At 42.4% G+C, this 22,363-nt stretch overlaps 1 protein-coding gene across 6 annotated transcripts in view; it reads right to left on the bottom strand.

Moving 5' to 3' along the window:
• NCOA3 (nuclear receptor coactivator 3) overlaps positions 1-22,363 on the bottom strand; it is a 633,192-nt gene that overhangs the window by 355,813 nt on the left and 255,016 nt on the right. For all 6 annotated transcript variants that reach the window (XM_086932604.1, XM_086932603.1, XM_086932607.1 and 3 more), the window contains 4 exons: positions 5,845-5,945; positions 4,350-4,458; positions 2,492-2,664; positions 974-1,074 (listed from right to left, as the gene is read on the bottom strand). In XM_086932604.1, the coding sequence (XP_086788730.1) occupies positions 974-1,074; positions 2,492-2,664; positions 4,350-4,438 (363 nt within the window). In that variant the 5' untranslated portion in view covers positions 4,439-4,458; positions 5,845-5,945. The remainder of the gene's footprint in view (positions 1-973; positions 1,075-2,491; positions 2,665-4,349; positions 4,459-5,844; positions 5,946-22,363) is intronic.

Genomic DNA, 22,363 nt, shown 5'->3' with positions numbered 1-22,363 from the left:
GCACTCAGAGGGCCCCCTGTGTGCGCATTTTCCGAAGGGCATCAAAGATAGAGGTTCTTCCCCTTCTTCGTCGTCTCCTCTCTGATGGTCTTCTTCTCCTAATCTTCTTAGGTCTTTTCTGTCGAAAAGTTGCTATATTTTCTCCTTTTCTCCTCCAAAATCTCTGGAGCTTCACGCGACGATCTAGACCCAACGGCGGAAAAAAGAATCTGAAGATGGCGCCCAAGGGTGGGAGCTTCCGCCGAAAGAATGCAGACGTCACCGAAGGTACACCAAATGGTGGGACGTCGACGCCCACCTGGGCTATGAAAAAAAGAAAAGAAAAAAGAGAAAAAAAGACTACGATTCCTGGCCCAACCACCAGATAGCGGAATATGCACAGCAGAGTGAATCCAGAAAGATTCACGCTGCAAAACTACGAGTTCACTAGTACCTCTACCGATATTTCTTTTATCACATGGGTACAGACAACCTATGCCCCACAGTTGACTCCCTATTCTGTACCTCTTTGTTTAGATTTAATCTGCACAATATGTTATTTATACTTCATCTACCTGTTATTGTTTTGATTTACTTTCCACATTATGCTATGTGTACTCTATTTACCTGCTGCTATTTTGTTGCATAACTATCCTTCACTAATAGTAAAGAGCTCTGATGTCCGCAAGGGTCTTGTCGCGCTCTATAAAACTTTCAAAATAAATAAAATAAACAATATTGCTTCAATGTTCAAGGAGTACAGGTGCTGGACACAAACATTACATGAATTTAAAGAGTTAGGAGCACAAGCTTCTAACAATATGGCTGGTGAAGCGATATTCATTAATAGGCAAATAGGTCCAGTACTCCTGGTTCTAAAGTCAATTTCAAAGTTATACTCCACTGCTTAAAAGCAACCTTTGCAGTCAATTAATGATTTTGGGGAGGGAAAAACTGCCAAATTATGCTGAATGTTGTAATTATTTATACTTGCCTGCAGTAACAGTGGCCCCAAAGAATCCTTATCAATCACCCCTTGGCCTGTTGAAGAGACATCTGCTTGTTGCACATCATCATCGTTGGAGGATGCATTACCTGTTTGAAAAGTAATTGCAATTGTAGACTTCAGATATATTAAGTTAATGATAATGTACAAATTGCATTAACATTCCAATTTCAGAACAAATACAAATAATAAACACTGATTCTCATTTTTTTTATTGAAATGATTATTTTGTTAACTGGGTGACACTTGGTATGGAGTGCAGCTGTCAAATACTGCCGCAATATTATTCAAAAGGAAAGCCAAACGTCACAAAAATACTGTAGGCAGTCAAAAGAGTTTTCTTCTCTAGAAATGGACTTCAGAATGGTGCTTAAAGCTACTTAGTCTTCATCACTCCAGATATTCTTGCAACAAAAAAAACTGAAGCGAAAATATAAAAACTGTTCACAGAACCAGAAAAAGGTCTATCCAAGAGTAGCAGTTCTTACTCTGCAAAAGGACTGAACTAGTGCAGAACTTCAGCACTGCGCCTCAAGAAATCCTGTCAGATTCTGCTGAAACAATCTAAATGACATGAAGAGACTGTACATTTAGTTACAGTATTGAGCCAGGTACTCAAACAGCTTCACATAACTTGCACCTCAAACTTAAAAAAAATGGAAATCTCAAAACATGGCAGATGAGTACCACTTCCAATCCACCTCTGATCTGTACAGTAACAGACATGCAGGTATGAATTTCTCTGCAAAGCGGTCTTCCTTTAGTCCATTAGTTCCCTTTGCAAGAATCCTCCAGCCTGTTAAGACTTACAATATCAGATAAAACAACACTGCTATGCACAACTATGCAACTGCATGCGCCAGGCAGCTCTGTAAGCCAGAGTGTGATCAAGGGCAAACCGTGGTTTCTATATGCAAAGCTCTCTGGTAGTTTTCCACATTAAATTGTGATGCAAAGAACACAGACATTGAGAAATGTACCTCTAAGACATCTAACAGATCAAAACATGGTAGCCATTAACTGTATAGAAATCTGAGACCTATAGTGAATTTGTAAAACCAGATGGAGTTAAAGGTAGAGTGATGGTTGGGAATAGAGAATCTTAAATACAACAGCAGCTATACAAAAAATATTCCCACATTTTACAAGAAAATTGACTGTTTGAAAGCTTCAGTACCTACCACAAACAAGGCCATCTTTATTTAAGAGGTTTCGTAAAGCATAACCATCACTACAAATGAGGTTTTTTTTTCGCTAAACAGCACATGAACCCAAAAAGACAGCCAATGAGGAGGTTATTCAGAGAAAATCCATTTTTTTAACCTGGTCGAGGGTGAACTTTGTGTGCTTTAACACTGGCCAATCAAGACTATAGTGGTAAAACAAATATGCATTCTGTCCAAGCCCAGAATGCTGTTGGAACATTAGAAATTAAACAAAAGTCGTCCTGTTTCCTCCCAATGTAACTAAGTGAAAAGCAACAAGAACAAAATATGAGGATATTACCGTGCTCTTTTATCTGGCGAATCTGCTTTACAGTTTCTTTGAGGATGGCACATTTATCTGGTTTGACATTGAAGTTGTCAATGTCGCCAAGATTAGCAGATATCAGTTCAGCCAATTCTTCAAGATATTTACTCTCCTGCTCACGACGCCTCTTTTCGCCACTGCAGCTTAGGCTGAAAGAACAAAAAGTTACAAACAATTTAGCATACAAAAACACCACCTAACAGGTAGAAACAGAATATGAAGAAGAAAAAACACAAGTGTAGTTTTGATGGACTAATGCGTTTTGCAAGGGCTTGTTCACCTAAAGAACCTTACAAGAGTCTATGTAACATATTGCAAAATGCACACACTTGTATTTTAATTTGAGTCAGTGGTCTGCAATGGCACTAGTTCTAGTCATCATTACTCAGATTGTGCTTCAAAATTAATACCGGATAGTGCCAGGTTCAAATTAAGCACAATCTCTGCAAGAGTACAATATAATCACTTAAATAATTTCCGTTCAGAATTCTAAATAAACGACTGGTTGCTTACTGCCTATTCTGACCTAGGTACCCACGGCTTTAAGCCGTAGGACAAAGGCTCGGTCCAAAAATATCATTTTCGGTTTCTCCCTTCACATCGACAGTGTGCTGAGCAAAATCAGGTAGCCCTACCCCCACATTACATTAACTGTAGACTGGGTCTTCATCACTCGTCCTTACCACATGAGTAGACCATGAGGTTCTGAGACCTAGAGTAAAGCACGATAAGTGGCAGTAGAGGTTGTACAGCACACTGTCACAGTTAAAGATCAGCACCATCAGCCGAGCCGCTCAGATGTTGGCTGCTACATGGCCTTCTATAACATTGGGGCCCTTATGGCAATGATGGCAGGTTGTTTGTCTTTTGCAAGTTCTACCCTGAGCCCCTGGCTCACTTCTCAGAGACTGTCTGGCACTAACAACCATTGGAGCAGTGATAGGTAGCTGGATGGTCATAGCCCAATTGGAGAGTGGCAGCACACTTGAATACATTGGAGCACAAATGGAGAATGACTGGTGCCGCTCATCCAGTGGAAGGCCCTTTTCGAGATGTTAAAGTGGGAGTAAGACCCTCGTTGGGAACCTTTTGGGGTGCTGTACTCTGTAAACAATGGGAGATTAAATTTTTCAGTTTTATTATACATTTATCACATCCTGACTAATGTCAGGAATACAGAGCCATAAGTCTTTAGCTTTGGGCAGGCCATGTGTTGCGATACAGAGCTGTATTATGACAAACTTATTGAAGGCACAACTGAAACTAGGCTTAGTATGTCAATTAATTTCATCTACTTGCAGAATCTGAATGTACTGTTTGTAGTACTTGTGACAAACTCCCCACTATAGTAAACCTTCACAAATTGTTAAAGTAAATCTGTCCACTTCGCCATGGATTACAGGCACAAGAGTTTAAGCCATGATGTAGGAAATGAACAGTCATCTTGAAGACAATGTCTCAACTACCCTGCTGTTTCGAAACAGGTTGTTGGCTCAAGTCCATATCATTAACTATTTAATTTCAGTCATTATATGAAAGCACATAATGATTAATACACAGAATAAGGATGCAAATCCTTTTTCAAAAATAATACGCCCTGTGATCTACTAAACTAGACCATTTCAGGGTATGGGAGGAACTATACCCTGAAATAGCAGTTGGAGGAGCCGCAGCACCAAGGAAGGGAAAGCAGGCAGCGGTTTCCAAAGACAAAGTTTGAGCACCAATTATTTGCTGTCAAAGTAAGTATTTATTTTAAGAGTCGCATAAATGAGTGTTACACTGTTTAATCCACATTTCTATTTTCAGATGAAAAGTAAGGAGCAATTCCTACCTTGGTCCAGGGGTATCACAGGAAGAGGTCTTGCGCTTTCTTGAATCTATTGTCAAAGGGTCTAAGGAGTTCTCCCCGAGGCCACTCATTTTAAAAATTACATCCGCACCTAAAATTGCAAAGAGGTAGAGGCAAACTTAACCTGTCAAGTTATTTAACTGAAAATGTAAAAATTTCATTTTAAACATTGGTATTGCTTTCTTTGAGCATTACTATGCCTTGTCATCGGAAGCCCTGTGTTTTTGCCAACCTGCAGTAGTATTGGAGGATTATTTACGCACAGAGTGACAAAGGTGAATCTCTGCTTTTGAAAATACCTACAAATCATGTTATACAAGGAATATTGCAGATGCAGCAACATATCAACACAACTTAAAACATGTGCCAACACGGCTAAGAGAAAAATTGTAAATGCAGGACAGGCGTGAACAATTTGAAGACACAATAGCTCACTTTGCGAGGCAATCTTAAATGCAGTCCAGATTACTTAAAATGGCCCTGTTGAGCAGGTAATCACAGAAGTTAACTCAATAACTCTGAAGTATGGGCCTGAAGTGATGGCATACAACATTGCTAATGGCCTTGAACAATACTATTAACATCTGCTAACCTGCCTTTTTCCTCCATTCAGATCTCTCATGGCCTTCTGTCTTACACCACTTTGTATAAGGAGCTGCTGGCACAGCAAGAAACAGCGACACACAGTAAGCTAGGGAGGCAATGCTGTCAGCGGCAACAGGTGCTCCTCCACTTCTTACTCTCTCCTCAGTTTACCTTTCCTCCCAGCACTATGCTCTACTCAATATCTGTGACACACTCTCACAGACTTTAATATATCGATAATGCGTCAAACTATCTATCCCACCTCTTCTTTTTAATCTACTGCTCTAATACCACACCTTGCAGTTCCCTTCCTGCTCACACTCCACTGAGTTAAAGTAGTTGATCAAATGACCAAGTATAAAGGTAACCAAGGGTGCAGGTTTTTCACATTCAGATAATCAACTGAGCCAATTTCAATGTTCCATTCCATATGACAAATTCAGAGCAAGCATTTTGTATGATTTACGTAGAGGACTCCTTCACAAAAAGTACTGGGCAGCAGGAAAGGAACACAAAGCTAATCTACGAGACAAAACGGAGTAATAGCACCTTACAGATATTCAGTCACTCTGGGTTTGTTGACTGCAAGCAACAATAGATTTACAGAGGTCATGGGGAGGCAAAGACCTGGATCATTTCACATTTCTGGGACTTCGACTGGTTCAAGTTTACATGTACATTTATTTAGGGAAAGAAAACCTTTTAAACAATTGCACATATAAATACAAATACACATTAATATCATTCCACTCTGAATCATCTTTATAAAATAAGCCTCAATACAATTTACTTCATTTAATTTTCATTTCTAATCTAGATGGAATCAAATCAGATCTAACAAATTAATATGCAGGACAAAAGGAGAACTAATCTTTTCAATATTTTCACTTACCTCTTACCACTAAGCCTTACATGGCAAATAGTTTCTAGTTCAGGTCCACCAAATGAGCATCTGCGTTTCCAAAGAATGCCATCAGCATTCAGCAGCTCACACTGGAGAAAGACCAAGAAAGGATAGAAAGAAAGGTTTGGTTGGAATCTGACAAAGCTCTGTATTCAAAGTACAATTGCTGCTACTTAAAATCAGATTAAGATTTAGTTTGATATTTTAGGAGTAGAGTTGCCATAACTATTTGAACATCAAGGAGGTCTTTATCTTAATAGGTGTTGTAATGATTTGATACCCGTCTCCAATCGTACAGTGCTCCTTGGTGTGGATATTCTTAAAACAAAGTGCCTTTGTGGACATATACAAACAATCAAAAAATTCAGTAGCACCATGATTTATTTATCTTTGGCATGTTTTCACCTCCAGTTCCTAAATTGTGGCTAATAATAAACAGAAATCAAACCTACGTCTGCCATGGGAGGGGACCAGGTCTTCCTCACTCAAAGAACAAAGTGAGAATGAGGACAAAAGGTGGGGGCTTTCATCATTAGGAAAAAAACTGTCCTGAATGAATGAAGTGTTATTTTCAGGTCACATGACCCGACGCGCTTACGGGGCGCGCCTAGGGGCTCGTCGCGTAAGCGCGGCGGATGGTTATGTAGCGCGATCGTATGCGCTCGAGTGCTTCCGGGTGTGCTTACGCCGTGCGTATCACGCAGACGCGGCTACGCGATACGTCACGATGATGTTTTCGTTCGCGGAAAAAGCGCTAAAGGGACGCTCACCGGTACGCACCCTGGGGCGCGCTGCAAGACTGCGCTTACCAGTGCGCTCACCGGGACGCGCACCGGGAGCGCAACAGGGCAAAAAATATTTTAAAAAATAAATAAAACATGAATATACATAAAAACAAGCATTGGCATAGCCAATAGGTCTCGCTTTTGGGACCTTATAAGTATTTAGTTTTGCAGCACAATATGCTTGGTGCAACAACATCAGCTGTTGCATGGCTAAACCTTGTAACTTATAAGTGTTTAGCCATGTTACAGTTGATGTTTGTGCACCAACGATATTGTGCAGAAGTTATCAAGCAAAATTTCCTTGGTGCAACAACATCAAGTGTTGCATGGCTAAACACTTATAAGGTCCCAAAGGCAAGACCTATTGGCTATGTTATCTTTTAAACCGGTTGTGCTAATTTTCACCTACTTTCCACTCCTTTGTCTGCAAATACTATTTAAATATTTTACTATCTTCACACAGCTCGAGAAAAAAAGTGCTGGTTACGCTGTAAATCGTGGGATACATTTCATAAATGTGGACATTAGCAAACTGATACATCCTTGTCTACTTTTTTTTTGTATGAGCATTTTCATGCTCGTTGTGCGAACGCAGTGGAAGGGACAAGGAATGTAGAGTAAAGGGGGTGAAGGTGAGTGAAGGAAGGAATGGGCGTGGCTACGAATATGTGGTGAGGTGGTAAAGGAGGAAACGATGAATGAGGGAGGCAAAGTATCAGGGTGAGGATGGGGTGGGTAGTAAAAGTAGGGCATGAATGCACGAGGGAAGTATATGAGGGGCGTAGAAGTGAGATGGGGACCCACTGAGGGCTGTGAAGGCAAGATAGGACTCAAAGAATGTTGGTGTCGGAGACAAATGAGTACAGGAGGGCAGAGAAATGGGGTGTGGGAGGGAAGATATGGAAAAGGGTTAGAATACATTTTCAGGTTGAGGGATAAACGGGTAGTGCAGAGCGGTTTCGGGGAAGTTAAGGGTTGTGAAGTGGGCGAGGTAAGAATCTATGGCTGTTGGGGTGAGAGAGAACTTAGGGGGTTGTAGGGAAGCCGAGATGGGTCAAGAGAGGCAGGGCTGAGGTAGGAATTTGTGGAAGGAAGTAAAGACTGAGTTAACATGAGTGGGCAGGGTGAGGGGAAGGCGTATGGGGGCGGCCTGACACCGGGAGTGCATTGCATGCGGTCGCCTCCCCTTTCCCATTGAATGACGGCTTACTCTGCCTCGGGCACAGTGGAATGTATCAAATAATCCCTCAGCGCCCGCTTCCTTTTTGTGCTCGCAAATACCACAAGACACTTTCTTTCTAACGAATATATTTGCCCATGTCCCTTTCAGTCCCAGCCGGTGGCCAGAGCTGGTGACGTTGGAACTGGAGGACCAGGTTTGAGTCCCGGCGTTGGCTCAACGTCTTGTGATTCCGGGCAAATTCCGTAGTATTGTGTGCTTGAAACAAATAATTAACCTAGCCTTGTGTGGTGTAATCTGGTGCTCACAGAAAGTTCTCCAGTCGAGTTCACGCTACATAAAACTGCAAAGAGAGAAGGCCTATCCCAAGAATAAGGGATTTAATGGTTGCGTCTAATAGAAGACAGACTTTAGTACTGCAGGCCTCTGAAGGATGAACGGCTTCCAAGTGCGTCACGGCGCTCAAGGCGCGTGCAGGGAAGACTTGTGTAAACAAAAGGGCGCGTGCGGGGAAGACGTGTAAACAAAAGGGCGCATGCAGGGAAGCCTCGTGTAAACAAAAGGGCGCGTGAGGCGAACCCTCGTGTAAACAAACGGGCGTAAACTCCTCCCGCATAACTAATATGGTTTACATTAACAGATACCCTCACCCCTCACAGCTTTGAAAGACACGGGAAATAGTTGTCCATTAATCCACATGAACAACAATCGCGGAAACAAATGTAAATAAGGAACGCAGACAGAATATTTAATATAAAAACAGCAACGCGCCACAATAAAAGTACACATTTCATTGGGAACGTAAAAATGAGAAACTAGTAAAACAGATTGGTGTGCACCTCTTGTGTGGAAGCCCCACGTGTGTCCCACCTACTACATCCTGTTTCCGAGTCTCCTTTTCCTGGTTTGGTTTAACCGGCAAAATAGATAAAAGGCAAATGCATCATATCATCGGTAAAATAGAACGTGGAATAAAATCGAATATTTAGGTAGACGTGAGGTACTGAGGTATCCTGAAGTCTGTTTAAATTTGGTATAAGCATCTGATCCTCGCTACTGATTCCAGTGCTGGGGCAGAAAAGTTTGTAGAAAGCCTTGGATTTCCGACACCACCCTTTCATGTCGCTTGAAAACGGCTTCAACGAAAACTCATAACATAAACCCTCGGGGGATGTCTCAAGCGCCCTCACTGCGGACAGGCAACCTAGACTCTTCGATAAAGTGCGAACGTTTCCGGGAATCCTTTCATACCCCTATGTGTGTATTTGTTATGCAGGGAGCGCTCTGGACGTAAATGTTGATATTTGCATTATCGCATTTATCATTTCTGCTGAGTGAAACAAATGTGCCCGAGGCAATAGCCCTCTAGATGAAGCGTTTGTCTTTTTCTGAACTGCATTAAATGCAAGGAATATCGGGCCTTGCGCAGCACACTCATCTAACTGCTTGAAACCTTATTTAAAAAGTTTTTTCCCCTTAATGCAACAGAAATATTAAGTAAACACGCCACCTTGCATTTCGCTCTAAATATAATGCACAGCCAAAAAAACCGTGTTATGGTATTTGAAAGGGGTTATTTTCCAACTAATACGCAGAAGAGAGGGATCTTTCATCGGGGGAAAGTAAATATTGACTAATAAACAAAATGTTGCGAAATAAAATATTGAGGCTATAATTACCAGTCTCCCTCAAAAATGTTGAAGAAACAAGAAGGAGGGAAGGCGGGGAGGGGGAGAAGAAATGCGACACGGCGGGCAGGGGAGGTGGCCGAGCGGGGAGAGTCGTGATGAGGGTGTGAAGCAGCAGGGGTCTTTGAAGTGAAGCTAAGCTTCACTTCAAAGGTGTGGGAGGAGTGCTGCTACGGCCTGGGGGAAGCTGGCTGGGGAGGGGGAGGAGAAATCCAAGTAAGGCTGTGCGCGGGGAGAGAGAGGGGAGGTGCTGGAGCACAGATGGCCGTGAAAGTTTATGGCCCAAAAGCGTTTGCCTGTGGCCATGTGAACTCGAAGAAAACCGCACGAAAAAACCCGTGGTTTCACGAGTATTTTGAGCACTTGAATTCTCGCCATTTCCCATTCCTTCGGAATGGAAAAGGCGAGACCTAAAAATAGTATTACATAAATATACAATATAGGATTCATTATAAAAAATATTACATTTCATACCTATAGAAATTTGCCATTAAAAAAACCTTTGAAATTCACTGAAAAAAACATAGGTTTGAGGCCCTATATATAGTTAGGAATTAGCATTTAAAAAACCAATGAAATTCACTGAAAAAACCAGAGGTTTCACACCAGTTATAGTTAGGAATAAAGCATTAAAAAAACCTATTAAATTCACTGAAAAAACCAGAGGTTTCACACCAGTTATAGTTAGGAATTAGCATTTAAAAAACATATGAAATTCACTGAAAAAACCAGAGGTTTCACACCAGTTATAGTTAGGAATAAAGCATTAAAGAAAACCTATTAAATTTACTGAAAAAACCATAGGTTTCACACCAGTTATAGTTAGCTAGAAATTTTACTGACATAAAACCATTGAAATTCCCACGTTATAGTTAGTTGGACTCACTATAACTTGCGCGCCTGCAATGCACTGCTGATGACGTCACATATTACATCACTCATGACATGGTCAGTGACACTCATGACATCACTGATGACACCATCCTTGTGACAGACTGACAGACCTCCTTTCAGTGTAATGTAACCCTTGAAACATATTCAAAAATAGAAACTAACATTTTCAAAAAAATGGAGATACCCATACCAGATACAACAACCAATTCAGTAATTCCACCATCTATATACACATCCACTCATTCAGCAACAGTTCTATATAGTCACTCATACATATACTCACTCATATGTAGTGATACACATATACATCCTGTTACACACCGACAGTCATCCAAAAGTTACTCACACACATACTCACACATGAAAATAAACTATTGAACATTCATTTATTTGCATATACAAGTATACACAGACTAGCACATTACTTCTAAGGAAACTTACACATACTTACTCTCATAAACAATCACTTAAAGAAACACATACTTATTTAAACAGGAACTCTTACAATCTCTCACTCTCACATATACTTACTTATATACATCAATACTCACATATACTAGATTAAAACATATGTCGTTACAAATAAAGACACTAGTGAGACAGTCATTCACTCACTAACACACATATATATACACTCATCCACCCTTACAATCCTACACATATGGTGTCTTCAAAACACATACAAACAGTGAGTCAGTCACCAACCCATGCAGCCACTTATACACTAAGTGAAACACTGATACATATATTTCAATATTTATAAGTTACTCGCTAATGTATGTATTCACTAAGATACACTTAATAAGCCAGTAGTCCAATCAATTTAAAAAGAAAATCCGTTTAGACCCTTATTTAAACATTTATTCTTCCATCGACCTTTACATAAACATAAATAAAACATTTTATTTTTCAGAAAGACACACATTCACTGGATGGTGTCATCAGTGATGTCATGAGTGAAGTCACTGACCAGGTCACGAGTGATGTAATATGTGGCGTCATCAGCAGTGCATTGCAGGCGCGCAAGTTATAGTGAGTCCAACTAAATATAATGTGGGAATTTCAATGGTTTTATGTCAGTAAAATTTACAGCTAACTATAACTGGTGTGAAACCAATGGTGTTTTCAGTGAATAGATATATATATATATATATATATATATATATATATATAGATAGATAGATAGATAACTATATCTATATGTATATACACACACGCACACATTCACTAAAAAAACATAGGTTTCAGGCCTGATATAGCAAGGAATTAGCATTTAAAAAACCTTAGAAATTCACTGAAAAAACTATAGGTTTTAGGGGTGTTCTAGTTAGCTGGACATTTCACTCATACAAAACCATTGAAATTCCTCAGATATATCTCGCGCACCCGCAATCCACTGCTGATGATGTCATATATTATATCATTCATGACATGGTCAGTGACATCACTGATGACATCTCAAATGACATCACTGATATCACTGATGACATCATCCAGTGAATATGGTTTGCTTCGTTATATATAGCAATTTGCATTGAAGAATGAGTGGATCTATAAATATAAATATTTGGATGGAGGATTTAGTAACAGTGTAATTCACTGCTTCCTTGACTAATTTATAGTGTCTCACTAAATATAGTGGATAGTGACTAAACTGTGTGAAAATCTGTATCACTTTGGCAGTTGGGGAGCAGCTAACATGCTGCTCCCCATGCAGAAAAGCAATACGCTTTGATTTTTGAAAGAGCAGGTTTCCTGCTCTCTCTCTCCCAAAAATCAAAGCAGTTTGCTTTTTATGCCGCGAGGCTCCTGCCCTACCTTAGCAAACAGCAGTGTCCCGGGGGTAGGCAGCACTGCAGGAGCTGGCCCTGAGGGGTGGCGGTCCCCAGGGCCATCAAGGGCTCCATGCGGCGGGCCACGCGGCCCCCTCCCACCAGTTAAAAGCCCCTGGGGTAGTGGTCCCCGGGGCTGGGGTGTCCGTCACAGACCCCCCCCCCCCAATTTAAATATTAGTGCCCCGAGAAGGTGGCGGTCCCTGGGGCGTGTTGGGGGGGCTTGAGTCCCCCACACAGTTTTTTTTTAAACGAAACCCCTGGGGGTGGCGGTCCCCGGGGCTGCGGGGGTGCCGTGAGCCCCCCGCATACTTAATAGTAAAGCCCCGGGGTGGCAGTCCCCGGGGCTTGGGGGGCCTTAGAGGCCCCCCACCATACGTATTGAAGCCCCCGGGGGTGGCGGTCCCCGGGGCTGCGGGGGGGCCCCCCAAGTGTCCCCCCCGCTATCATACATACTTTGCCCCAGAGGGTGGCAGTCCCCGGTGCAGTGTGGGGGGGATTGGGGCCCCCCCAACACTTTCATAAAGCCCCCGGGGTTTTTCTGCCCTTGGGGGTCCTTGTGGGACCCCCTGAGCAGGCCTAGGGGGTCCGGGTATTTCTACCCTGCACCTTTGCGTGTTTTACGTGTTTCTTTTGGTGCTTTCTTGTGCCTCAGTTCTACCGATGCTCAAGATGGCTGCCAGCACTTCCTGGTTTGAAGTGTTGACAGCCAATTAGCATAAAGCTCGTGCTCGGGAAGGTAAGGAGTACACTACAGAGTAGAGTACAGAGTACAGTACTTCATCTATAGATATATCTATGATTTTACTTTTGATTTTCTCAGGAACTACCGAACGGATTTATACCATTTAACAACAAGCTTTTTCAATGCAATAGGTCTCGCATTAGGAAAGTTTGAGCTATTGGTCTTGTAAATGACAATTTTTTCATTTATGTGTTGATTTTGAAAATAGCAAAATGAATAGCTTTGTCATTTACAATGCCAATAGTTATAACTTTTACAAATGCTATAGCTGTCACATTTGCGATGCAACATGTTTTGCATTTACGTGACTTAGATGTATTGATATTACAAATAACAATGACTTAATTTTTTTAAATAATTAATACTTAAATAAAAGTGATTGTAATTTATAATGGCAATAGCTTAAACTTTTGCAAATAACTTTTGTGAAGATTATGTTCAGTGTATTTTATTGTGATGAAAATCCAAGAACAGAAGTGAAATATTAACATCTTTTTGTGGCATTTGTAATAAAGCTTGAAACATTGAGAGAACATATTTGAACCAATTGTTGAATGGTTGCACAGATTGATGCTGTGGTGGCGACGAGTGATGTTGTGGTGGCGACGAGTGATGTTGTGGTGGCGACGAGTGATGTTGTGGTGGCGACGAGTGATGTTGTGGTGGCGACGAGTGATGTTGTGGTGGCGACGAGTGATGTTGTGGTGGCGACGAGTGATGTTGTGGTGGCGACGAGTGATGTTGTGGTGGCGACGAGTGATGTGGTGGTGCTGAGAGATGCTCTGGTGGTGCTGAGAGATGCTCTGGTGGTGCTGAGAGATGCTCTGGTGGTGCTGAGAGATGCTCTGGTGGTGCTGAGAGATGCTCTGGTGGTGCTGAGAGATGCTCTGGTGGTGCTGAGAGATGCTCTGGTGGTGCTGAGAGATGCTGGAGTGGCGCAGAGTGATGCTGTGATGGCGCAGAGTGGCGCAGAGTGGCAGGGGAATCCGGAGTCTTTGGGTGTTGCCCTGACACCGCTGGGTTACCGTATTAGTATTGGTTCCGAAAAACCCAGTACCTCAGCAGTTGGGGCAATTTTGATTCCCATGCAGGAATCAAAAGCACAAGTACCAAGGGCCTCGTTCTGGAATGTGAATATGGCTAATTACAGTGCGCTGCACCTCCAGTATTCCTGCATGCAGGCCCTGGCCACAACCTGGAAAGAGCAGGCTCATAGTCTGGTGCCATCTCTGCGTGGGTGCAGCTCAGTACTTGCTGCGACCAGGGACCACGCTCACAGAATCTAGTAAGGGCTCTGGGCAGCTGGGTTATGAGTGTGTCCCAGGCCAGCTGTGGCCCGCAGTCGTGACTGCTTCACGCAGAGGCGTTGGCGTGGCACATTACCGGCCAGCCAGACAGGTTGGTGACTCGTGAATGTGGACTGTAACATTTGTAAAGAAGTTCACAATATTTGATCAAATGCCAAAGCTACGGTTAAAATCCAGCTATTGAGGTTCAATTGTGAGCAACCTTGCCAGCAGAGCGCATCCCTCCCTGCCCTGCAGTTTATGAAGCACCCAAGAACTGGAAAGCTTTAGTAGAAGTTTCAATTTCGCTTTTGTTTTATTTCCCCGGCTAGTAAAAATAATTGCGATTGTACTTCTTATCTATTAACAAATCAGGAGACCAGTATGCCGGCATGTAAGTGACGCTATGCTAAACGCACCGATAGCTTCTTATACTTTAGTGCCTTCGTTTAATTCTGGCAGTTCTAGGTGTTACGGAAAAGAGAAGTACCATGTTTTGTAGCTCAGTTTGAGTCATTTGAAGACATCAATAGTCCTGAAGATTACTTTTGCATTTTGCGCTGTGGCACGGCGAGGAGGGATGCTGAGAAGTGGTGACCTAACAAATGAACACAGAGAGGCGAGGCAAGCGGAGTCTTGAAGCAGGCGCCTGCTCCGACCCAGAGTCTCCGGCATGTAATCACACACAAGTATTTGCGCACAGCTCACTGAGAAGATCAAAGCGGCCGAAAGGGGAGAAAGGAGGGGTGAATGCAAGCAGAGGTGACAATAAGGACCGCAAGACTCTCGGTGGAGGGGGAGGGGCGAGCAAGACAGAGGCAGAGCGAGCCAGCGATGCGGAGGAAGAGATAATAAACTAGGCATATCACAGAACTGCATTAAGTAGTACTTATATAAGGTTTTATTTTTGCAAAACTGGCAGTCTGAACTCACATATGTTGAAGTGCTTTCATGCACTATGTGAACTGGCATCAATACATGGTCCAGAAAAAGCAAACAACTGCAATGCTGGCTATGGAATCACACATGCAGGGGAGAACTATCACCACAGAGGTAATTCAAAGACTGTTAACGGGGGCTTTATGTGCCTCTCGCCCAAAGCCTGACACTCTGGCCGTTGAAATGTCTGCATGGAGTATATATTGAGATACCGACGGGATTAAATGTTGAAATACAATACCAGTGGCCGGCATGTGGGTGCTGTTTATTTCAGCAACAAATGCCAGTAATGTGGCTGTTTTACACAAATAACTTCAGAGCACCTACAATCACAGAGGTAAAAATGTTGCTGTACAACCCCTAGAGTCTTTTAGACCGTAAGAATGCGCCATTGATTGTCCCTGACAAAAGAACCAGAATTTCCAAATTTTGCTTGGTCCGCCGGCCCAGTGTGTTTAAAATGAAGCGTTTTCAGCCATTCTGTTACAACTCCTTTAGAAAAACCCTAAACCCCTATAAAGAATATGTAACTGACACCAACATTAGTGGCCTGTGGTACATTATTTACTAAATATGAGCTCAGAAAGAACGTCCCTTATTATGCAGTGTGCCACAAGAGTGAAAGGACCCTGCAAGTAATTGTCCATGGGTTCTGAAGAAAGCCCCCCCCGTTCAAATTGTTAGTCCCCAACTAAAGTTTGTGTCTAATTGTGCCCCTGAGAGCAGATGCAGTGTTTTAAACTCTTGTTATACGAGAGTTGTGAATGGAGGCCTGCATGCACAATTGTGTACACACAAAAAAAATCAAGGATGACAGACATTGCAGAGCTCTGGGGCCATGTAATTAACTCCCAACCCGGAAGGCATCTATCTGTACAGTATGATCCCTGGCCACGAGTGAAGAATAACCGAACGCATGCCACACCTTCCGGAAGGGACACCATTACCACAGAACGTGGACAGCATGGAAAAGTATCTACAGCTGCACAGTAATTAGTGTGGGCAGAGGGAGAACATGAAGAAATTATGCTATACAGAGCACTGCAAAGAGGAAAGGTGGGGAGGCAAGTGGAATGCAGAGGGGTGCAGGTGGGGTGAGAGGGCAGGGAAGGTCAGGGAGTGCAGCCAGAGACAGCAGGGAGAGAGGAAGAGGGGAGTAGGTGTTTTTAGCAAGATGGACAAAGCAGGAAAGTGGAGAGCTGTGAATGCAACAAGCGGCCGTGAAGTGCAGGCGGGGGGCGGGGAGCAGAGCCTTTGAAGAGCCAGAGTCAGTGAAGTGAATAATTAGGGGAGGAGAACTGGCAGGCTGATAGGCAGAAGGCTCAGGCAAGCTCGTGCACGAGGCGTGCACTTCCCAAAATCCGCTGGAGAGCCCTTGGCCTTAAATATGGTTTGGCTGCATTAGGGCTCTTTTCCAAAGGGGCGAGCCCTAAAAAGGGCAAACTGCTAACCGAACTATACCTTTTTGCCAAATTTGGTGTAATTCCGTTCAGCAGTTCGGGCTCATTTCCTTTCTTGTTTTTTGTGTCTGTTGTATGCTGGAATTCAATAGTATTGATGGAGGGTTTGTCTTGTTGATAGATGGATATTAAAAATACCAGAATATGTATTGCCATATTAAAAATTCCAATAAAACTAGTTTTTTTAAGTGCCTTGCAAGGTCTTTGACTTGCGTAACTCATCTTGTAGCACTAAAACCTATTGCAGTGTCAAATTATCCTTGAATCTACCATATAAGTACAAGCTGGGGAGAGGCGGCTCAGTTTGCCCATGATACAAATTAGTAAATTACAAGACAGGGCATAAGGATATGCCTTATGGATATTAAATATAGCGATGGTTCTCAGCCGTTTAACTTCTTTGGACCCTCAACTTAATCTATCTGGATTCCAGGGATCCCCACTGAAATCAATATTTAAATCCTAGTACCCCCACAGAGTCATTACTGGAAACCGGAGAGCCTGGCCTTAGCATAAAAATACAGAAACTAGTATTAATGTAACAAGTACACAACTGATTAAATATTTTATTTAGATTTACGTATACATCTAAAAGAGAAATCTCAAATGTTATGTGAATGTTTGAGCTCTTCTCAATTCATATGAGGCAACCAATCGGCCTTATTATATATTGATGAACTTGAAATGCTGCCACAAATTAATCTGCTATGACCAACTTACATTTTTATTCCATTTCAAATGGTCACATTTACAGAACGTTTAAAATTTCAATTTAAACAGAATGCTTCTTTATTTACATACATTGTACGAATCTGTTAATATTATTTACTTTTCTAAGAAGTAAAGAACACACTGACTATGCGTCACCGACCCCCAGGGATCCCCAGACGGCAGGTTAAGAACCACTGAAACAGTGTTCCAAAGTTAAATACTTCAAAGACGTCAATGGTTTAATTGCAAAGTAGAGACATTCGTAAGCTAAACACTAATGGTCAAACAGGTCCGTAAATTTGTTAAACAGTACTCACTACTTTATGAAGTGGTTTTTCAGAGGACATTTCCAGTGCAAGATTTACAGGCATGGTGACAAAAATACACTAAGCGGTATGTGGTAACGTGCATTGTGCAAAACAAGACTATAAAGACAATACCTACCAATTGCGAATACACATGACAGTCCTATAGTCTCAATTCGAGACCATTTTGTATCAAGGATCAGTCTCATTTAGCTTAGTTCATTTTATTTACTATTAAGATCAATTTTATAGCCAATACCCTTGAATAGTTCACTTGCAGCTATCAATAGGCCCTCCTCAGTGATCCATTACCCTCTCATACTGCAACATGGAGGTTAAAATATGCAGAGCGTACTCAGTCTCCCTCCAAAAGGAAAATGACCACATTTTCCAAACATGTCGTCATTTTCAGATCAAAAAGACTGCAAATTAAACCAGCGACATTTTAAAATGAATTAAGATTTTATTTGAAAAATTAAAGGCACACTTGAAGCTCAGCTTAGAAGTTACATTAACGGCATACTAGCTAAACAGTTATTCTTTGCAGTTGAGCACACATGTATTAGCAATGTTTTTTTTTTTTTAAAAGGAGGATATCCTAACCAGGCTAGTATAAGTCAGTAAAAAAATATATCAGCCGGATAGAAGTTTAAGCAGTGCAGAGTGCGCTTCTACAAAATATAAATGATACGCTAATCAATTGGAGCGAGTTTTGTAGTTTGGAAAAAGTGAAAAGAAATGTGTGACCGGATAAAAACCTCCAAAATAATATTTAGCTGCATCGGGTTATCCCAAAAACTAAACGCAAGCCATCGAACGCCCACTAGATGGCACAATATTACCAAAGTACTAAAGTGACATTCACATTATTCTTATTTATACATCCATCTATATTCTATATAAATATATTTTCTAGTCTGCCTACGAGAATGGGAACACACATACAATGGCATAAACACTAAGAAAATAAACAGCCGAAATGGCAACGTAATCGAAAGTAACTGACCAAGATACAATTTAGAAATAGATCCAAGACATTGTAAAGAGGTTTCCAAAGTTCTCAAATTAACAATGTGCTCAATACAGTAAAAACAACTCAAAATAATGAAGCTAAGGCAGGGGATTCACTTACGGTCCCATTCATTTATTACATATGCATATGTGCAAATAGAATTCAAGCAGAGAGCGCCGAGCGTGGCCACCTACATCCGCGATACACATTGCATTTCATTCTCCTGAAGGAATTTGCCTTTTAGAGTAGGTTCTCCCATGTAATAATCATGGTAATCGTCATCTACAAGTGCTAGTAATCGAGGTGTTAAAATAAACAGGTACACAAGCATTGGCTAAACACATATGTCTAGCCTTGGGGACCCACTGGCTGTGTCAATGGTGTGTAGACAGAACAGCAACCTCAAAGCAGTTCAAAATAGATACACGAGGGAGGGAATAACTTTCACGTGGTCGGATATGGCATTGTGTAGTGAAGGCACTAACACCTCGTACGCACATCCCACACTATGAAGCAGGTGCTGGTTTCCTTTTTATTTGCTGAGAAGTTGCATCAGCAAATCAAAAAGTGTGAGTGGCAGGGAGGAACCCTAAGAGCTCAAGTTATGGGGAGAACAACCCCAGGGGGTGGGTTGTGGGCAAGGCAACCTAGAGGCAGCAGGTTGTGGAGAGAGCAACCTGGAGGGGCGAGAACTAATAGGCGACAAAGAAGGTAATGGTGGGGCAAAGGAACATGAAGGGCGGGGAAGGAGAAGCAATGGGTGACAATAAATGAGGGGATACAACACTGATGGGGTGGGGAGAAGAAGCACACGAGAAAGCAACAGAGGGAGGACGCGAGCAACATACAGAGGGGAAGCATAAGGGTGACAATGAGCAACACGGACTGCAGGAGAGAAGTACATGAGGGGATGGCTGGAAAAGCCAGAAAATAAACCCAAAAGTCAAGACAAGAATATCTGTTTATTGAAATATAATTTATTGAAATGTATAAGATGATATAAATCGTGTGTGCCCCAAAATGTATGACTGTTGGTAGTCAGTCATAGACCTGACAATTCAGGGAGCATGGTGTACCTCCCTAATTTGAGAGCACCGTGGACCTTACGCTTTGTCCATCTAAACACAATATGGGATAGTTTTTTTTTTTTATAGATACCTATCCAGGTCTGTTGGGAACGGATAGGTATCCAGCCGGCGGTCGATTCTTGCTGAATTTTGATTTAGAGTCCCGCCACCTAGCAGAACCTAAGTAGTGGTGTATTCGATTTTGAGCACATTCTTGGCTTTTGAGAAATGCTTCAAGGCTGCTACAAAACCGTGAGTTGTTTCGGTTTACCCCACCACAGAGGTTAGGGTAAGCCTTAGCGTGCTTATACCGCCGTGGTGGAACTGGTTCTGAAGGAAGCTTCAGGTAATACGCCCAGAAGCTGAAACATGTTGACCAATGTTGATTGTTTAGGATGTATCTGGTCAATTTATGCCAGTGAGGGACATCCACTTCACCTGTTTTTATCCAGTGCCCTGTTTTCTGCCATTAAAATGTATTTTGGATAAAACATCAGCACTTTTTAATCTCACTTTTTGCACTCATCACACTCTTTGATAGGCACACAAAACAACCTGCTCCGCTGTAATCAGTTGTTGTAGCACATCAGAGATGCAGTTGGCATCTCTGGTGGGACCCTATGATGAAGCATGTCACCAACTAGGTTGGTGAGTGAGGGTTCTTTTACCTAGTTAGAGTGACTCTTCAAAAACGCTTCTTTATATGGATACACTCTTTTGTTATTTGATTGTTTTATGAGCGTCAATACCTAACAAACCCCCAACTGCTATAGCCGTTCCTATGACCTTGTGTTGTTGGAGAACCAGAAAATGGGAAATAGGTTACAAGAGAGGGGTGGTGGAAAATAAATGAAACCAATGGAAAAAATTTTTACAAAAATAGGGAAGGAGTTGCTGTAAAGGGTCGGGATAATTCAGGACAGAAAAGAGCTTAATACCGGAGTAGGATATGTAAGTGAGAGACTGAGTGAAAGAGTGTTTAGAGAGGTGTGAGTGAGTGCCTGGGAGAAAGGGATGGTTAGAGAAGAATGGGGCAGGGGAAAAGGAATATGAGAGGAAGTGGAAAACAGCCGCTTGAGAGTCTGTGAGGAAGATACTAGGGCAGAATTGACTAAAGACCGAGCTGGTGGAGTTGATGCATAGAAAGAGGAGAGAGTGAGGATTTGTTTGGGAGTAGTCAGCATTGAGGTGCTAGACTAATTCCACGATTCTGGCATCCTGAATGGAAATTCATAGCGCTATATTAATGTGCCACATGAGCTGTAACTGAAAGTGGAAGTACAGTTGTAACAGCAGAGCGCTAGGTGTATCAAGGCCAAACTGAAGCAACCAGCCATAAAAGATACCTAAAGGAAAGTGGCCTGTGGGGAAGCCCAGAACTAGTCAAAACAAGCTACTGGTCATTCTGCCATACACATCCCCACACCCCACGGCTGGGCTCAGCCTAATCAGAAGAATAAAAAGTTTGTTCGGCACAGCCAGAGCACAATGGGCCCTAATGAGAGCAAAGAAAATGGCACCTAATCACCTGGTTTGGCAGTTTGCAAACATGGCTATAATAGTGTGTGCAGGACAACCCGGTGCCATTGCATATGCGCACAACTGACAGCTCAAGTGTCGGTTCAGCACAGAATGCAAGAGTCCTCTATTGTGGAGGCCACATATACTGAGTTGTGCAGCCTAGGGAGCAAAGGTGCAAAATACAAGGCACCTTTTCTTCTACTTTTTTTTACCTACACAAAAATGCAGCCTTTTACATTCCACCCCTTCTGCTGAAATAGTGTTAACTTTTTTTTTCTCTTATCAATTCAAAGCAAAACATCTGATGATTTGAAGGCAGTCTATCAGCCAATGATAGAGTTCTCTCAGCTATGTTCAACAATCACAGACTAAGATCGAAGAGAAAAAAGGATGTGGGTGTGGGCTTTGTGTAGTTGTGTTTCTGTGTAATGTAATAACTTGCCCTCACAGCAGTAATAGAACCCAGGCAGCTTCATGGAAGTTGGCGTGTTACTCGCAGAATGGGAGTATTTCACCTTCTATCCTACTATGCATGAGGCGCCCTTGTCACACAGTCGGGCCGGTAGCGGCACGCAGAACGGCAGAGCATGCGAGCTTCATTCCAGCTGCAGCCGAGGATTTAACACTGAGCAGCAGATGGCACCTCCAGCAGGCGCGTACAAAGTTACTGCATTCCTCTTCTGTGCCTCTGAATCCTGCTAGTGCAAGATTTGTTTGCGTTTGGTTAATGCTTCCTGGTCACTGCGCAGTTATCGCCTTGGGGAAAAAAGAGGAATTGGCGCAGAAGCAAGGTGAGCTGTAGGAAACATGTTTAATTTCTGTTCAGGCTCAAAGTTGTTATTCTGCAGCATGTTATCCCCAGAGGTAGAAGATGTGGCGCAGCGGTCAGACCTGCAGACTCAGAAGCTAGGGATCTGTGTGTTCGAGCCTCTGAGTCGGCTCAACATTCTGTGATTCTTGGCAAATCACTTAATCTCTCTCAGTGCCCAAGCTCTACTAATTTAAACAAAAAATGAAAAGCAGTGATTTTGGAGGGGCGGACAAGCAATTATGTAGGAGAGGCAGAGGTGGGGAGAGACAGC

This window comes from Lissotriton vulgaris, chromosome 7 (genome assembly GCF_964263255.1).
Source record: "Lissotriton vulgaris chromosome 7, aLisVul1.2, whole genome shotgun sequence".
In the NCBI taxonomy this organism is placed as follows: Eukaryota; Metazoa; Chordata; class Amphibia; order Caudata; family Salamandridae; genus Lissotriton; species Lissotriton vulgaris.
This window is presented reverse-complemented; position numbering and strand designations above follow the sequence as displayed.